Raw genomic sequence first — 17,209 nt, forward strand, 5'->3', positions numbered from 1 at the left:
ATTTTAGTATGTGGATGGCTGCTACCCAGGTTACTCTTAGGAATGGTATGTTCTCTCCCAAGGAATTCTTTCCAAAATAGAAAATAAAATGAGAGTGCATGGAAATTTTTCTTAAGGGTATAATTGTGAAGTGTGTTTCTTACCTAGTGTATTTACCGTGGCAGATAACTCTTATATAAAAAAAGGCTAGCTATTCCCACGGCTAAGCAATGTTTGTATTTGGTTTTCATTTGCAAGCTCTTAAATGAGTTTGAGAAGCTTTAACCTTAGTGCAGAGTATTTCTAAAACCAGATAAATGATATCTTTAGTAGCTAATCATTTACTCCATTAATAAGAAAAGTATGGATTGCAGTATAAATCTTGATTACTGTTTCTGTTAGACACCATTCAGTGCAGCTTACCTGCCAACATCACTTTTATTAAATGAGTCTTCCTGCCTGTTTTATGGAGATATATATATATATATACACACACACACACACATATATATATGTATATATATGGTGTTTTATAGTGAAAGAAAGATAAAATTGTGAGATTAAATGCACAAAATGTTTTATTACTCTAAGCAAGTTAAATTGCAGTTTCAATTAGACAGTTTCAGCTCATTTATACATACAACAGTTCACTGGATTGATTGAAATACACTGAACAACTGAAAAATGATCCGTCATTATTCTCATAGTTTGGGGCAAAAACCCAAACTGTTTCCTTAATTGAATACAAGTAGTAATCAAAAAGGAAATTTATTGGTTATTTCACATTAACATTTTGATATTTAGAATTTAACAATGAAATACATTTCTGGAAATGATGGCCGAAAATAGCATTTAAAGCTGATAGTATATTTTTCCTGTAAGTCTCAAATGATTTCCATATGAGGGACCAGCTGGCCAGAAAATTAATTAGAATTTTGTACATGCTCAGGTGTCCAAATAGTTATAGGACCCTCACCCCGAACACACCCCCAAAAAAAGAGAAAAAATGTTTTCTCTTACAGGTACATACAATATAGTCTGAAATTTTTTCTCAAGTGGAGTATTCATGAGGGTAGGTAGCCAATAGTGGCAGGGCTAGATAGACCTCAGCTTCTGAGTGCACTAAAGCCAGGCCCCTGTAATCCATGCAGGGAGCTTTCATGCATATAGTTTAGTGCACATAGTGTGGTTATAGAATCAGGAAGTGCTTTAACATTTGTTTTTCATGGGGCAAGTTAATTCACCCAGCATATGCTGAGTAGTGACAGCATTTTTCACAGAGCCCATGATTTACTTTCATGTTACTAACTCCTCAAAAGCGCCAAGCATTATATTGTAAAATCCCAGTGCTAATTAAACACAGACATTTGCCTTTCTGGGTATTTTACAGGTTTACTTACAAAACCGAGCATGTGTATATTTATTTTTAAAGCTCAAATATTTAAACTTGCAGAAGTTGTGCCTATAAGCTGGCAAAAATATAAAGCAGGTTTTCATAAAATGTAGTAAAAAGTGAACAGTTCATTGCAGATGCATTACATTTTATTCAAAGCTAAGCTTCCATAGTAATGTAATCCCCCCTTTCATACATTTACCATAATGTCTCTAATTGAAGACTGGGGTGTTCATCCTTTTACAATCTCTACATGTAAATGAACAGCATTATTAGAATTCTGGTAGAGACCTTGGATAAATTGCTATACAGGGTCATTTCATGGGGCCAAACACAGTGAATATTTAAAAGGTAATGAAACCAAATACCTAGGAGTCAGTTTTATTGAAAATGATAAGGGGAACAGCTTGCTCATAATAGGAAGGTGAAAATAGGAAAACGTAAAATTTAAAATTGTTTTTGCTTATTTTCTCAAGCAGGACTTCTGAGTAAACAGTGTCCTCTTTCTGATGCAATCCACATTCCCTGTGTGGATTTTGTTCATTTGAAAAAATAAATCTATCTGCATAGCCTTCTTTAAGTTACTGAATGCCTGCAGGTAATACCGCTTTCCCTGCTATATACTTTCCATTGCATTAACATGAGGTGTACAGAGCAATGCAAGAATAGGTGACTCCAGTCCACGATAAGAAAATAGAATGGATTTTCTTAGTTGTGAGTTTTCAGATGTGCTCATAATTTGGGTGCACAGTGGTAGCGACAGCAGACACCTCAGCATCCGGGGACACTAGAGGTTGAGCAGTAGCTGCTAAGTGACTTAAAAGACTGCCTAGGAACACCTTTCTGTACCGGTATAGACCGATATTTGAACCATGCAGCTCCTATGGCTCATGCATTGCCTTATGATCTGTAGTCCTTTTTGCTGTAGGGCTTGTTGCGTAATATGTTATCAATCTCATTTACCACGTGTGATGTCATCTTTGGGAGAACCTGAGAGCATGAGAAGTACAAAGGATGTGTTAGTATGGGATATTTGTTCTTTGTGCTCAGTATTAGCCAGAGTTGTCTAGACTGGTATACATTTAAAAACCACAGCTGGAATATAAGCTCCCCGCCAGACTGTAAGCTCCTTGAGGTCAGGAACCTTGCTTTATTCACCACTGTATCTCCAGTGCCTCTGAGAGTGCTTGGCCCATAGTTAGTTGAGCAATTATTAGTTGACTGAATAAATAAAAACAAGATACAAATGAAGGGTGATAGAAATGTATAATATTCAGAGCAGCTCTGCCCAGTGGAAATATAATGTAAGCCACATAATGTAATTTTAGATTTTCTAGTGGCTACATTAATAAAAGTGAAAAGAAACAGGTGAAATTAATACCTGGTTTTACTCCATTATAGCCAAAACATCATTTCAACATGTAGTCAGTAGAGAAAATTCTTGAGATGTTTTACATTTTTTTAAAGTACTGTACTAAGTTTTTGCAAATCTAGCGTACATTTTACACTTACACTGCATTTGGACTAGCCATCTTGCATATGCTAAATAGCCACATGTGGCTAGAGGCTACGGTACTGAACAGCACAGGTCTAGAGACTAGGAGAGATTCTTTACTACTGGTGGTCAGAACCCTGGTGAAGGGTGGCTGGGGGTTAACAGGCATCCCAGGTAGATGGAATAGCATGAAAAGTGCAAAGTCCGTGAAATGGAGGGATACAAGCGTAAAGTGAGTGGTGGAGGTATGGCGATGGTAGGAATACGGGAAAGAGATGTTGGGGTAAAGAGAGTGGATGACCTTGAATATCATTTTTTGGAGTTAGAACTTGACTCTGTAGAAGGTGGGGAACCTCTTAGAACTCAACTGGGAGTGAAACTGTCAGATACCTAGTGGTAGTTTGAAGGACGAGTTGGAGGAGATTGAAAGGGGACACAGACGTTAGAAATTTATTGTCCTGGGCAGTGACACTAAGGGCCTTAACTAAGACAGTGGAGTAGAAAGGGGCATGGACCTGAGACATTTTGGAGGACGATGTGATTTCCAGACTGTGTGACTAGACAGATACCCTTGTGGATTATTGATTGGAATCCACTGGAGGGGAAGTTTAGAGGAGTAGGATGTGCTGAGTTCAAGGTGCCTGTGGGAGAGATCCATGTGGAAATGGTTTGTAGGCAGCCAGAAGGGCAGCTGTGGAGCTGGCTTGCTGGTAGCAGGACTGGAGTTGAGGATTTGTGAGTCATCTGCATGGAAACGCTAATTGAAGCCCTGGGAAAGGATGACATCATCCAGGGCCGGCATTCATTGTGAGAACTGGGCCAAGGGCACACATTATACCATAAGATGAGGGACAAAGGCAGACTTGCCCAGGAATAGCCTGACCCTGTGTGGAGACTGATGAAATACAATTGTGACAACCAGTTCTGAGGTTTCAGCCTCGCCCTTCCTCTGCTGCAATCCTGTTGGCCAGGGTGACCTTGTCTTCACTCAAGAGCTCTCCTCAGGACCCTTAGGGTTTGGCAGAGTAGCAGAGCTACTCAGCCTGGGAAACTGGTTCTGGTTAATGTTTTTCTCTCTGAAGCAAAAGGAAGGGTTTGATTCCCCACCAGTTCTGGGGTCTCAGAGGATCTTAACTAATGTGTCATTTAAAGTGAGATTGCAACAGTGAGACCCAAATCTAAAAGCTGGATGTGTTGGAAGTTTTCTGCTATAATATAGTGGGTTAGCCATGTGAGGAAATAAATTCTTCATTCATGACACCAAAATAAATTTCAGATAGAGATTTAAACATTAAAAAAACAGGAAACTATAAAAGTACTTGAATAAAACATGAAAAAATATATAGTGTTGCAAAGCCTAAATTTTCAAGAGAAGCCATACATCCAGAATTTTATGTGAAATTGCCCAATTTTTAAAAATGTTTGTTTTAAAGCATTTTCATCTACAGATTGTATAAACCTCACACGGGCTACCAATTTTGCAACCTTGGTGTTATACTGACTGGAATAATTGGTGGTTGAGGGCAGTCTGGCTGCTGTTGCTGGGCCTGGTGGGATGTTAGGGGAGTCCTCCCAGGATTGGGTCACTGTTGAGTGGGACCTGAGGGGAGCAGGATTTTGGCAGGCACGGTGATGGACACTTGCAGGCAGAGACCATTGTTACTTCTGGGAATCCAAGTGGTTCATAGTGACTGGAGATTTGGATTCCAGGGAAGACAAGCCCTGGATGTGAAGAGCCTGACTGCTGAGGAGCCTGGACTGCTCTGATAAGGTGATGGGAGCCTCAGAAGGGTTTTAAGGCTGGTGGAGTGAGGGGGAGAGGCAGTTCTCTCCACTTTTTAGGTAGAAGTGGGGAGGACAGGGGCCTGTTCAGATGATGGCAGGCTGTCTGCCGCTGTGGTTCTTCTCTCTAGTCTCTCCCATCTGTTGAGGCTCTCATTTATATATGTCCCTCTAGTTTATGCACAATTTACGTACATTTTGTCCCTTGGGGCAGCTGCCTTGCTGGGCCCACTAGAAATTTCCTTGTCTTACAACAGCTGGCACTGCAGCTTTCCATCCTGCACACAATCCCACCATTGCTGGGAACCCCAGCTATCCTACCTACTCCCTACCCCACAGAGGGGCCCAATCACAGCTTGCCTGGGGCAGATCTTTAGGTGCTAGGCTGGAAGGAGAGAGTAGGGGGGAATGCTAAGGGCCCATGGGACAGCTTCTCTGCTTGGATAACCGCCCTTTCTCTTACCCTTTGAGCATGGGTGACCCATCTTGCCAGAGCCTTGCTGGGGAGGAGATGCTTTGGGAAGATGACTGACTTAAGTTTTCCTCTGAAATGTACCCTCTGATGCCTGAAGTACTCCTGCAGCCCAGGAGGGACCTCTTTACTATCCCAGGCATACTGCCTCCCCCTGCGTGGCAGTGTTCACAGTGTATTAGCACTACAGGAATCTTTAGTTCCTCCCTCTTGCCAAGCTGTCCGCAAGCCCTGTCTCTATTTCCAAATCCTAGAGAATCCAACCACTTCACCTCCGTGGCCGCCATGCTAGCTAGTCCAAGCCACCATCACCTACCTGTCACCTGCACAGCTGCCTTTTCATTTAATTCCCACCCAGCAGCCAGCGCAGTCTTTAAACATTCAAATAACAGCATATCCCTCCTCTTCTTAAACCCTCCAAAGGATTCATTACATGTGGAACAAAACTCTGGTGTCCTGTAATCTGTCCTCCGCCTTCCCACTTCAGTGCATCCGCTGTCCCTTTCACACACTAGGCCTTGGCTGCCAGTTCCTGGAAAAACCCAAGTTCCTTCCCACCCCAGGGCCTTTACACTGCACCGCCCTGTGTCTGGAATGTTCTTTCCTGGGTTTCCACATGCTGTGCCCTCACCTTCAGGCTTCAGAATGCGTTACCCAGAGGGGCTTTGGCAAGGACATTGCTTAAAGGATGTCCACCCATTTCTCAAGTAGTCTCTGTTCCAACACCCTCTTTACATACTAACCCTTCTCACACTCTGCAATTACATGTTTGTTATGTGCCTCCCCCACTGGAACGTAAGCTGCCTGAGGCTGGACAGGATCCTTCAGTGCCTGCCTAGTCATGGAGGCTCTCGGAGGCCTGCTGAATGAACTGAGGGACAGGTTGCTTCATTCACTCTCAGCCCGCCTGTGGGCTCTTGAGGGCAGGGGCCTGTTCCTAGCTCAGTACTCTGCCTGTGTGGTGCCAGACCTGGAATTCGTGCTCAATACATATTAGTGGAATTGAAATCTTTGAGTGAAATTCCAGTTCTCTCCTGTACAATATGTTCCCCTATTCCCTCATCATTGTGTGTAGCCTTTCTTTTCCTCAAGCATAAGTGAAAAGAAGAGACGGTGGGACAGCTTTCATAAGAGAGAGCATTCCCCGTGCAGCAATGGTGAACTCCCAGAATCTGGGAGGAGTTGTGGGGCTCAGAGGGCTTCTCAGAAGCAGAAGCAGAGATGATTACACGGCTGCACAGCCCCAAGAAAGGTGACGGGAAGGAAGTCAGCACCATTCATCCCCCAGCATATTCTGGGCTATTTAAATGGGTTTTTTAACATTTTAGTTTAATGAAGTTGGTCCCCAAGGTAAGTGCTTGCTTCAGGGACAGGTGCATGGGGAAGAAGCTGTGAGACAGTTCTGACCCCCCAGTGAGCAAGAGGAAAAGACACCTGTTTGGCAGGTGGTGACTATGGCTCCTTCCTGGGGTCCTCAGCAGGGCTGAGAGGGGGCCAGGCTCCTGACTGAGATGTGGCCTTTGGGGGAGGAGGGTGGGCCCAACAGCCACTAAGCCCCACCCCTCTCCTCAGAACTCCCAGGAACACCTCTCCGTGTCCCCTCCCACTGCCCCTGCAGGCTCTCCAGAGTAAGCCACAGGCTCCCTCCAGGGCCTTCAGTCCACCTAGTGGAGGGACTGGGGCTGCCAGGGAGATGTGACCCTGGAAGTCCAAACTAGAATTCTGATCCTATTTCTTTTTAAAACTATTGTTATTGAATTTTAGAGGAGGAAGGGAGAGGGAGAGAAACATCTCTGAAAGCAGCTAATCGATTGGCTGCCTCTTGTCTTGCATGCCCCTACCCGGGATCCAGCCTGTAGACTGGGAATCTAACCGGTAACCTTTGGTGCACCGGACAACACCCCACCAACAGCCACACCAGCCAGGGCTGATCCTATTCCTCTGGAAATGTGGCTGACACTCGTCAGCAGGTGTGTCTTGAGTGCTGACTCAGGGCCCTGTCATGTGCTAGGAACTCAAGTTGGTGGAGAAGCAAGAAAGACACACGTCTCTGACCCCAGGGAGCTAACAGTTCAACAGGGACAAGCGATTATACTACATTATTGTAAGTGCTGTGATGGGAGAGGGACACAGGATGCTCTGAGAGCTTGGCACGCTGCAGGGTAGCAGTAAATGTTTGTGGAAAGAACAAATGAGTACACTGTCCAGTGCCTATTACATTTCAAGCAGGTTATTAGGCTTTTATGGTCAGGCCTGGGAACCCAGGCACCAGGTGTGACGTGGCTTGCATCTTGGAATGCCCTGTGTCACAGGAACAAACCATCCTGAAAAATGAGGTTTGAGAACATTGCCTGCTAATAAGAGGACACTCCTGGTCCATGTACAATAACAGTTCTGTTGCCTCTTGTGCCTTTGTCCCTAGTTCCCTTTACCCGCTCCCCCCATCTAGGAACAAGTAGCCTGTTAGGGACTTTCGTGTAACTAGGAAGCTGTGACATGGGGAAGGACCAGGTGGGGAGAGATGGGACACTACCTGGGGACATCTTCCCTGACACCATGAAACCCCCTGGAGTCCTTTGGGAAGGGCTGTGGTACTTGCCTGAATGGCACCGAGGTTCTCAATGAGCTGTTCAGGAGTGGATGATCCCAGGAGCACAGAACTCACACCCTCGTTTCTCAGGCACCATGCTGGGAAGAAAGAACATGGTCAGGATATCAAAGGCCTCCTGATGACATAAACACGACCTACAGCTACCACTGCTGCAACCAAAACTTACTGACTTTTTGGGAGAGGATGCACAGTGCGCTCCAGGATTATAAACCTCAGCAGCACCTCTGTCATGGAGAGGAGTTGGTAGAATCTGGGCATTTGAATTGTGGGCTTAGAGCTCTGTACTTTCTACACGAGGCTTTGCCCTAACGACTGGGGCGTCCAGTCCAGCTGTTTGCCCAGGTACACGTTCTAGTTCATGAGAGCACCTGGCAGACCTCGGGATTCCTGTTTCCGTGCCGGCCCACAGCCTCCTGCTTTCCAGCTTATTCAGGCCTCCCTTTCCACCTACATGTCAACCCTCTTTGGACCATTTCTTCCTAACACAAGATTCATCCTGTGTTGATTATCTCACCAACTCTCAAATCCCTCAAATCCCTCACTCCTTCCTGTGCCTCCTGGCAGCCTCTACACTTGAGCCCTCTGTTAAGCCTGCCCATTGCTCTCAGCAGATGACTGGCCTCTGACGTTATGTAAAAAATCAAGTCCCTCAGGTGGAGTGCTCCTTAATTCCCCACTCTGCATGGACACAGGACACATCCACATACTCTAGTGTCGGGATGCTATGTGCTGTTTGTGTCCGAGGCCAACTCTGCCCTGGATCTGTCTCTCTTTGCCCTTGGACTTGATTGATTCCCTCTCCTGGATTTCTTACTTCATACTACTGCCTTCTAACAGCAAAATGTGCTCAGATCTCCCCCATTCTAAAATAAGCCTCCCTGACCATACCCGCCAGCTACTGCCTCACCCTTCCCCTTCTTACATTTCTTAAATGTTAGACTCCTTGATCACCCTTCCTCGCCTCCCAGGCCCCTCCTGCCAGGTCAGAAGCCAAATTCCCAGGAACCTCCTTGTGGTTACAGTAGACTTCTGAGTTCCTCGCTGCTGGGACCTAGGTGATTCTGTAGGCCCATAAGCCGGACTTTTCTGCTAGGTGTCCCATAGGCACTGCAAACTTCTTGCTACTTACTACTAAGCCTGTCTCTCCTGTGTCCCCAATCTCACGGGGCGGTAGCGACTTAGCAGTCCATTCCAGGAACCTAGGACTTCCACTTAGGGACCATCCCCTTCTGATCCCACACTCTCATTTAGTGGCAAGTCTAGTTGCTATTTAAATACAGGGAGTCCCCCAAAATGTATACACACACTTTGAACAATTATAAAGGCAGTGTTTATTAAAATACATTTCCTTTTCAAAATGTAATAGACTCCATTTAAAGTGTGCGTATCTTTTGGGGGGACACACTGTATTTCTCTAATCCAGTGGTTCTCAAAGTTTAGCATGCATCAGAACCACTTAGGGCGTGTGAGACAGCAGTTACTGGTGCCACCCCGAAGGTTTCTAACTCAGGTCTGGATGGGCCTGAGAATCTGCATTTCTGACATGATGCTGATGCTGCTGATCCAGGGACCACATTTTCTTTTTTTTTTTTTAAATTTTATCAGGGTGATTTTTACATACCGAAAATTTTACCCATTTTGTGTACAATTCAATAAATTTTAGTAAATGTATCAAGTGTGCAACCATCACCATTTTAGATCCAGTTTTAGAACATTTCCATTACCCCAATAAGCTCCTTCATGCCCATTTACAAAGTTAATCCCATTCCTACAGCCCCAGGAAACCACTAATCTACTTTGTACCCTACAGATTTATTGTTTCTGGACATTTCATCTAAACAGAATTATACAATATGGGCCTTGTGTCTGACTTCTCTCACTTAGCAGGTTTGTGAGGTTCATCCACGTTACAGCACGTACCAGTATGTCATTTCTTTTTCTTGCTGAACAGCACTGCACTGTGTGGGTGCAGGCACCACAGCTGAGAATCACTGCTCTGGTTCAGCTCTCCTCTGCCCCCCTTCAGGCCCTCACCATCTCCTGCAAACTCCTTTTCCTCCTCTTGTTTGGATTGCCCCCTCCAGGCTCCACGCCCTGCTCCCCTCAGTTTTCACACATCCAGCAGAGTTTCTCCAGATACAGATCTGACCCTGTCACTTGCCTGGCTAAATGTTCTACGTGTGCCTGACGTGACCCTTGTCCCATGTGATGAACTCCTCACCCTGGCAAACCTTGCTTTCTAGCCCCGCTCTCCAGCTCCTGTCCCCTCACCCCCTGCCTTGAACGCTGTGCTTCAGGAGCACGGAACTGTTTGCAAACCCTCTCCATCCCCTCGGCTCCAGCTGTCTTCTGGACCTGGAATGTCCCTTTGCCTCACAGTATCTACTCATCACTTGAGGTTCCCCACGGGAACTGCCTTCTCCCAGAGTCCTTCCCTGAGTCCAAGGCTGGGTTGGGAGCTGCCAGGCGTTACTTCCCAAACCCCTGGGCCCTGCCCAATTATTTTACCACAACACTGTAGTACAGTGATCTGTTTATTTTTTTGACTCGCCCCTCAGGCTGTGAGATGTGTTTTATTTGAGGTTGGATGCTCAGCACTCAGCCAGGGATCTGCACATAGTAGGCACTTAGTAAATGTTTGTTAAATAAACAGGCGTGAATGATTGATGGATGGAAGAGGGTCTGAGCACCTCTTCTGCCCTCTTCGCACAAGGCCCCGCTGTCAGCTAATACTCTTAAGCTGTTACCATGGCCTTTTAAGGCAATTACTAAATCTTTCCACATGAGCAAAATAATGCTCTATAAAGGCAACAAGCCAAGTAGTTCAGGGCTTTTTTTTTTTTTTTTTTTGGCTGTATTATTTCCTGCACTTGCAACTCTTTTTGATGCTAGTGGAAGGTCTGAGGTCAAAGCAGGGCATGGGGAAAATCACTGCCCATAAACTACTTGGTATCAGCAAGAGCTAATTCCCCACTCTGGCTGTAGGACAGCCCACTGGGCAGTAGCTGGCCAGCAGCAGGGGTAACACATGCAGATGATTCTAGATGATTAGCATCTAACCGAATGTCACCAAGCTGACAATCCAGAGTGCCTCTTTACCAGCAAGGTGTGAATGCTGCTCCTGTGCTGGTAAATGACATGGGAGCCTCCTACAGTTGGCTTCAAGCAGTTTGCTTCCTGCTGTAGGATTTCCCCTCCCCCACACCCTTCCAGCAGATCAAAGGTAATTTGCTTGGAAATAATTCCTCTCTTGGTTTGAGAGTTCTGTGGTTAAAAACGAAACTACTTGTTTCTAAATAATGAAAAAAAAAAAAAAAAATGACAGGCAAGATAGACATCTGGGGGCACAGAGGCAGGAAAAGGAAATACAAAGCGTGCTTTAATTTAAACGCAGACTCTGTAGGGAGGGTCTTTTGTGTGTATCTAACATCCAGTGAAAGTCTAAATCTTGTAAAGATACTCACTTTCACCTAAAAACTGTATGGATGACTTTCAAGAGTAAGTGTTTCTCTTTGTGCCCGGTATTCTGACCACATGCCATGGCTAAGGGTAGACAGAATTTTAGGTCCAGGGTGTCTAATTCTTTGCAAAAACAACATCATCATTCTTACCACTACTACAAAGAGCACCCACACTTTGCTTTACATATGTAATTTCCCTTTACTCAACAAGTTTGTAAGATATGTATTGTTACACCCATTTTACAGATGAGAAAATTGACAGCAGGTTAAATAACTTGCTGATGGTCAAATGGCTAATATTTTTACTGTGTTCATTAAAGTTGTAGAGATGCTAACTAATCACATTAAATATATTCTTGGTGGTTTTTTGTTGTTGTTGTTTGAAAGAAAGGATTAAAGCAACAGTCATACGTATACTTGGGTAAGTGGTATTCCTCTCCCCACTCCCAACCACCTCCAATTTCCATCTTTCTATGACTGTGAACTGCAACTACCATTTCCCTGTCTTCCAACCTCAGAAGGGTCAAGCTTCTAACAAATATTTTATCACATTATTTGTCTAGAACTTATCTTGAGCTTTTTATCTCATTAGGTCACTGTATCTGATTTGTCCCAATTCCTGCTATTTCCTAATCCTTAGGATTTTTTTCTAGACTGTACATCTAATTTCTTTTCCCACATTGTTAGGTAGGATAAGGGTCTCAAGGTCTGGACCATTCTTACTAAATGCTATTCTTGCTATATGTTAAAATATAACACCAGTATTTTGCAGACCAGTTGCAAACAGGATGAGTTTGACAAGAACCCATTCCAATCAATAAGTGTAACCAACTGAAATCAACGTGTAATTGACCAAATAGCATATTAATCATTGGTTAAGCCTCCCTTCCAGAAGACAGAGCTTTGGCTTTGACTCCCTTGTCTCCTTTACTCGCTGTAAGGAAATAAAACTACCTTGTGACAATCACCTCTCATTTTTGAACAGAGCACACTAAGCAGCGAACCCCTTGAGTGTGGTAACAATAGCTACCACATGAATTCTTTTATCTGCAGTTCTTCATTTGTAAAGTGGAGATAATAGCAAATACTCTATTAACGTCTGTAAGATAGGGCTTGTAATAGCATGCACCTCATAGGGTTGTTCTAACCATTAAGGGGACAAGACAGAGGCAGCAAGTGCTTATTACAGAGCCTGGCCAATATCCCCCAGCAAGGGAACTGAAAGTCCAACACCCAGCCACTAGCCATGTGCGCCTATTGAACTCATGAGATGTGGTTAGCCTGAATCCAGATGTGCTGTAGTTGTAAAATACATTGTGGAGTTTTGAAGACTTAGTATGAAAAAAGTGTAAAAGATCTCAGTAACTTTTATATTTAGTACATGTTAAAATGGTAACATGTTGGCTATACTGGATTAAATAAAAATGCCTTAGTAAAATTAATTCACTTATTTCCTTTTCCCCTTTTGAATATGGCCACTAGAACATTTAAAATTAAATATGTGGCTCACACCCAGCTGGCGTGGCTCAGTGGCTGAGCACTGACCCATGAACCAAGAGGTCACTGGTTCGATTCCTGGTCAGGGCACATGCCCAGGTTGCGGGCTCGATCCCCAGTAGGGGGCGTGCAGGAGGCAGCCAATCGATGTTTCTCTCTCATCGACGTTTCTATCTCTCCCTCTCCCTCTATTTCTAAAAAAAAAAAAAAAAAAAAAAAAAAATCAATAAAAAACATTTAAAAAAATATGTGCCTCACATTGTAATTCTACTGGACAGTGCTGGTGCCTGTGGTTTTCAGTTGTTACCAGTGACCATGACTTTCACAGTTGAAAGAGCAATTTCATGGCCCCTCGGAAGGTTCAGGGTGAAGCTGTTCCTCTAGGGTAGGCCTTCCACGCGTCAGTGGCCTTGGGCCTGCCACAGCCCGCTTCTCAGCCTCTCCCCGCCTTCCCTGAACTTCAACAGGACTGAGCCGGAAGAAATGCTGTCCCTACACAGTTCGAGGGCTCTCACTCCCGACACTGGAGGACATGTGCATCTTTACTCACGTGTTCTCATTTGAACTGTGTTACAAGGGAAAGGGAAAGGAAGGAAGAAAAGTTTTTTAGCACGCAGAAAATTCTGGGGAGCTCTGAAAACCTCATCACCGCATCTTAGATGGTGCTAACCAGAAATCTATTCTCCAGACATCAGTCCGCCCTACAATAGAAATTTCATCATGACAGGGGCGTGGGTCACACAGAGAAGACTATTTTCTGTGCCCGGCAGGACCCCTCCCTAGTCATTGTCTTACCAACAGCGAGCTGAGGGAGTGTGCAGCCCAGGCGCTCAGCAATTGGGGAGAGGTCTTTCAATTTGTTCTGCTGTTTTCTCCCTTCTTCACTCACAATTCTTTCCTTCAGCCACTGGTAGCACTGGGAATAAAAAGAACATTTAAATGTCAATGTCCGGTAAGGGTTTGGTGTCAAAGATTTGCTACTTCAGTGAAATATAAGAATCTCATCGTGAATTCCTGCCTCTCGCTCACTCTGACCTGTGTGTTTCCTGGGGACAGGATGCTCTTGCCTCCCTGCAAAGAATTGTTCCTCACGGTCTCGCTCCTTGTTTATTGGTTCAAAACAGATTAATTTTGACTAACGTTCACCACTGAAATCCATCAAAAGTTGTTAAAATCCTGACCTAATCAATTACATCGTTTGCTAAGTGGAAGAAATGTTTCTTATTGAGGGAGCCCATTTTTAGAATGCAGCAAAATAAAAAATAAGCATTTACATTTCACCCAGATCTACTACGTTTCCTTTTTGTCAAGAAAGCTGGGCTCCAAGTTTTCTGCTCCAGGAAACCATGGTCATACATTCTTGTTATAACTCTCTTCTGCCCTCCTGCCTCCCATTTACTCCCAGTTATAGATTCTCATAATGGGGCTTTATCGTTCACTCGCTTGCTCCTTCCTAAAGGGGACATGGTATAACTGACAGGAACCAAGCACGTTTAGAAATTTTTCGAGTGGATAAATAGTTTCCCAAATGTGTATTACCTTTTCTGTACTGAAACTTAAAAAGGTAAGGAACCTCAAGATGGGAAACTGTTCTTGAAACCTATGAGAAGTGACCGACTCTGATCTGTAGATTCCAAAGCGTTGAGGAAAGCCTCGTTTCCTAAGTATAAGGAGAAAAATCTTTTAGAACTTCTCAGTGGCCTACTCTCCAGAAGGTTCTGCTCTTACTGTGACACAGGGAAGCGAGAGACTCTTCCGTACAGAGCTATTAAGTTGCAACACCCAAAGGAAAAGAATATTTGTAAGAGTCGGTTAGTCTGTTTTCGTGAAAATAATAAAAACCATCCCACTGTGTGGCCATGTGGACTTTCTCCATCATGTGCACTTGCGACACAGTTGCCACCACAGACCTTTACCTTCCCAAAGGCAGCAGCAGAAAGCTTTGCGATTGTCACAGACACTCCGCCCACAGGATTTCAATGGACAGCTGGCTTTTGTTTTTTAAGTATTTTTTTTGTAAGTCTAAGACAGTATTTTCAAAGAAAAGGGTAACCACATTATGTTTTATTACGATTTTGGGGAATGGTTTTGCAGATGTGAAAAAGAGAAAGGACAAGCCACCCCAGTTCTGTTTGCCTCCTACATCTCAAAGGCTTAGTTAGGGTCTGGCTCCTCACTTGAGACTTTGTTTAGGGAGATGGCTAAGAGTTTTCCCAGCCTCAGCTCTGGGAAACCTCAGCTTCTTCCAGGAAGAAGGGTGGCCTGGAGACCACGCTGGTGCCAGCTGTGATGAAGTGGAAGTTATGACAATGAACATGCGACGGGGGCCCAGCAACCTTCCCTGAGCAGGGCTCTGGGTATGTCAGAGAGCCCCTAAACTTTTGCTGTCCCCAAGGAGAAAAACATCACTAATCCTCACTTTCATAACATCTTTCAGGGGACTAGTCTCTTTGAATATTATTCAAATTTTAAAAAGGTTGAAGACCAATAACCAAATGCTTTTTGAACTATTATTTTTTATTATAACTAACTGTTATAATAAAAGTCACTCTCTTCACCCTCAACACTATAAATCTCATTGTTGCCTCAATCATTGGAAAATAAGCAGGTTAGGGTTTTTTAAAAAGTAGATGCATAGTATTTATATTGCTTTCCTCATACCAAAGGAATCTGAGAAACCAGCCAGGGCCCCACAGAGTAAAACTAGATCTCTTCAACTTTTCAGGGTGAGCATCCCCACCTTCACGCAGTACAGCTTTGCTGGCAGTCCTACGTGAGGCCACAGTGCTTGTGGGTTCCCCATTGTTTCATAATTCACTCCTTCGCATGTCTGTCTCTCGAACAAGTCCCCAAGTTACTCCTTGAGGATCCCCGCAGTCCCATTCATCCCGGAGACCTTAGCACTCAGCACAGAATAGACACTTAGAAACTATTTGCCAAAGGAACCACTGAAAGAGCTTTTCCCCACAGATGGCTTTTATACATAAGTCATAGTATTCTCTAAAATTTTCCTAAAGCCCATTGCTTTGCTGTCTTCCAATGCTGGGACTGTGATCTCTTTTCTCTCGGGTTACATGGCTTTAAGGAGGTAAGCCTGCAGTCACTAGCTTTCCTGCTCCTGGCCTCATAGAGAAAACCTGTTTGCAGGAGGAGATGACACCCCAACGCAGAGAGAAACAGGAGACAGTCCTGACAACGTGCAAGTCATGGATGCATTCACCCCTGAGGCTACCTCCACTCACCCTTCCCAAGAAGGCCTATGTGTTCCCCTACTTGGATTAAATTAGTTTGAAATGAATTCTATTGCCTGCAATCAGAGGATCCTAAGACTGTAAGAAGTGTTTGTGGGATAATAGAGGAAGATGCAAATAGCTCAGTTTTATAAAGTGAGGACAGGCTTCACAGAGGGAAGACAACCCAGCTTTGTCCTTGGAGACGAGGAGCCCTTCCACAGCAGCATGAAAGGAAGGACATTTCTGGGAGGCAAGTGTCCAGTGCATTCGGGTGGAAAATAAAAAGCATGATTGGGGAGGGACAGGAACAGAAAAATGAGTCCAACTTAGATCCCAAGGCGATTTCCTTGAATGCTTTTCTGTGGGGTTCGGGTTTTGTCCTATAAGCAACGACTGGGGAGTCTTTAAAGGATTTTAAGCAGGGTTATTATATGGCCAGATTAATTGTTTAGAAAGAGAATTGGTCACAGCAGTGGGTAGTTGAGAAAAGGGGGGTGGGGTCAGAGTCTAGTTAGGAGGTTACTGCAGCAAACCAGGTAAGAAACGATGGAGATCTGAACAAGGACGGTGCAGGGCGTGGAGGGTCAGGATGTGGACTGGAGGGCGGCTGCCCCACTGGACAGGAGCGAGGGAAGAGAGGAGGCAGCCTGAGATCATGCCCTGGCTTCTGCCTGGGATGACCGAGTGGGCGGGTGGGGGCCCGGTCAGCCAGGAGGGAAGGGCAGGTTTGGGGGGAGAGAGGATAGATTCCACCAGGCACCACTGATGCCCCTGGGACAGCCACTTGAAGGTATCCAATAGACACAAGAAGCAGCGGTGTTTAGCTCAGCAGTGAACTCAGAGCTGATGATACTGATTTACAAGTTATTGTTACAACGGTGGGCCAGATGCAGCCTCCCGCAACCCTCCTGGGTAGTATTACTTTCTAAAAGATAGGTATTTTTCACTCGGGGTTCATTTATTCCTCAAATACAGTCCAATATTTACAACAGACATAAAATATTAGCATCTTTATTTTATTGGTGTATCTTACAACGGCCAGTGTGAAACACCAGTCATTTATTCTACTTTGGGAGCAAGGGGTATGTGAAAGTTGCCAACCCATTTTGTCTACTGGGCTAGGTCTGTATCTTTAAAAAAAAATGTTTGTTTTTGCTTTTTCCTATTAGCATTCTCACTCCCTCCTAAAGTTGTCCAGATCCTTGCTTTTTCTTCTTTCTCTCTTTCTTTAGTTGCTGTGCTCAAGAGGCCTTCCTAGGCGCACATGTATTAGTCGGGAAAACACT

General features: G+C 44.5%; 1 protein-coding gene across 1 annotated transcript in view; it reads right to left on the reverse strand.

The window, feature by feature from the left end:
- Window positions 1–539: 539 nt before the first annotated feature.
- Window positions 540–17,209, reverse strand: part of KCNAB1 (potassium voltage-gated channel subfamily A regulatory beta subunit 1) — a 158,286-nt gene continuing 141,616 nt past the window's right edge. Inside the window, exons 12-14 of the mRNA XM_087818362.1 lie at window positions 13,486–13,606; window positions 7,721–7,809; window positions 540–2,362 (exon numbers count right to left, since the gene is read on the reverse strand). Coding sequence (XP_087674488.1) covers window positions 2,273–2,362; window positions 7,721–7,809; window positions 13,486–13,606 — 300 coding nt within the window. The 3' untranslated portion in view covers window positions 540–2,272. The remainder of the gene's footprint in view (window positions 2,363–7,720; window positions 7,810–13,485; window positions 13,607–17,209) is intronic.

This window comes from Miniopterus natalensis, chromosome 6 (assembly GCF_054644295.1).
Source record: "Miniopterus natalensis isolate mMinNat1 chromosome 6, mMinNat1.hap1, whole genome shotgun sequence".
Lineage (NCBI taxonomy): Eukaryota > Metazoa > Chordata > Mammalia > Chiroptera > Miniopteridae > Miniopterus > Miniopterus natalensis.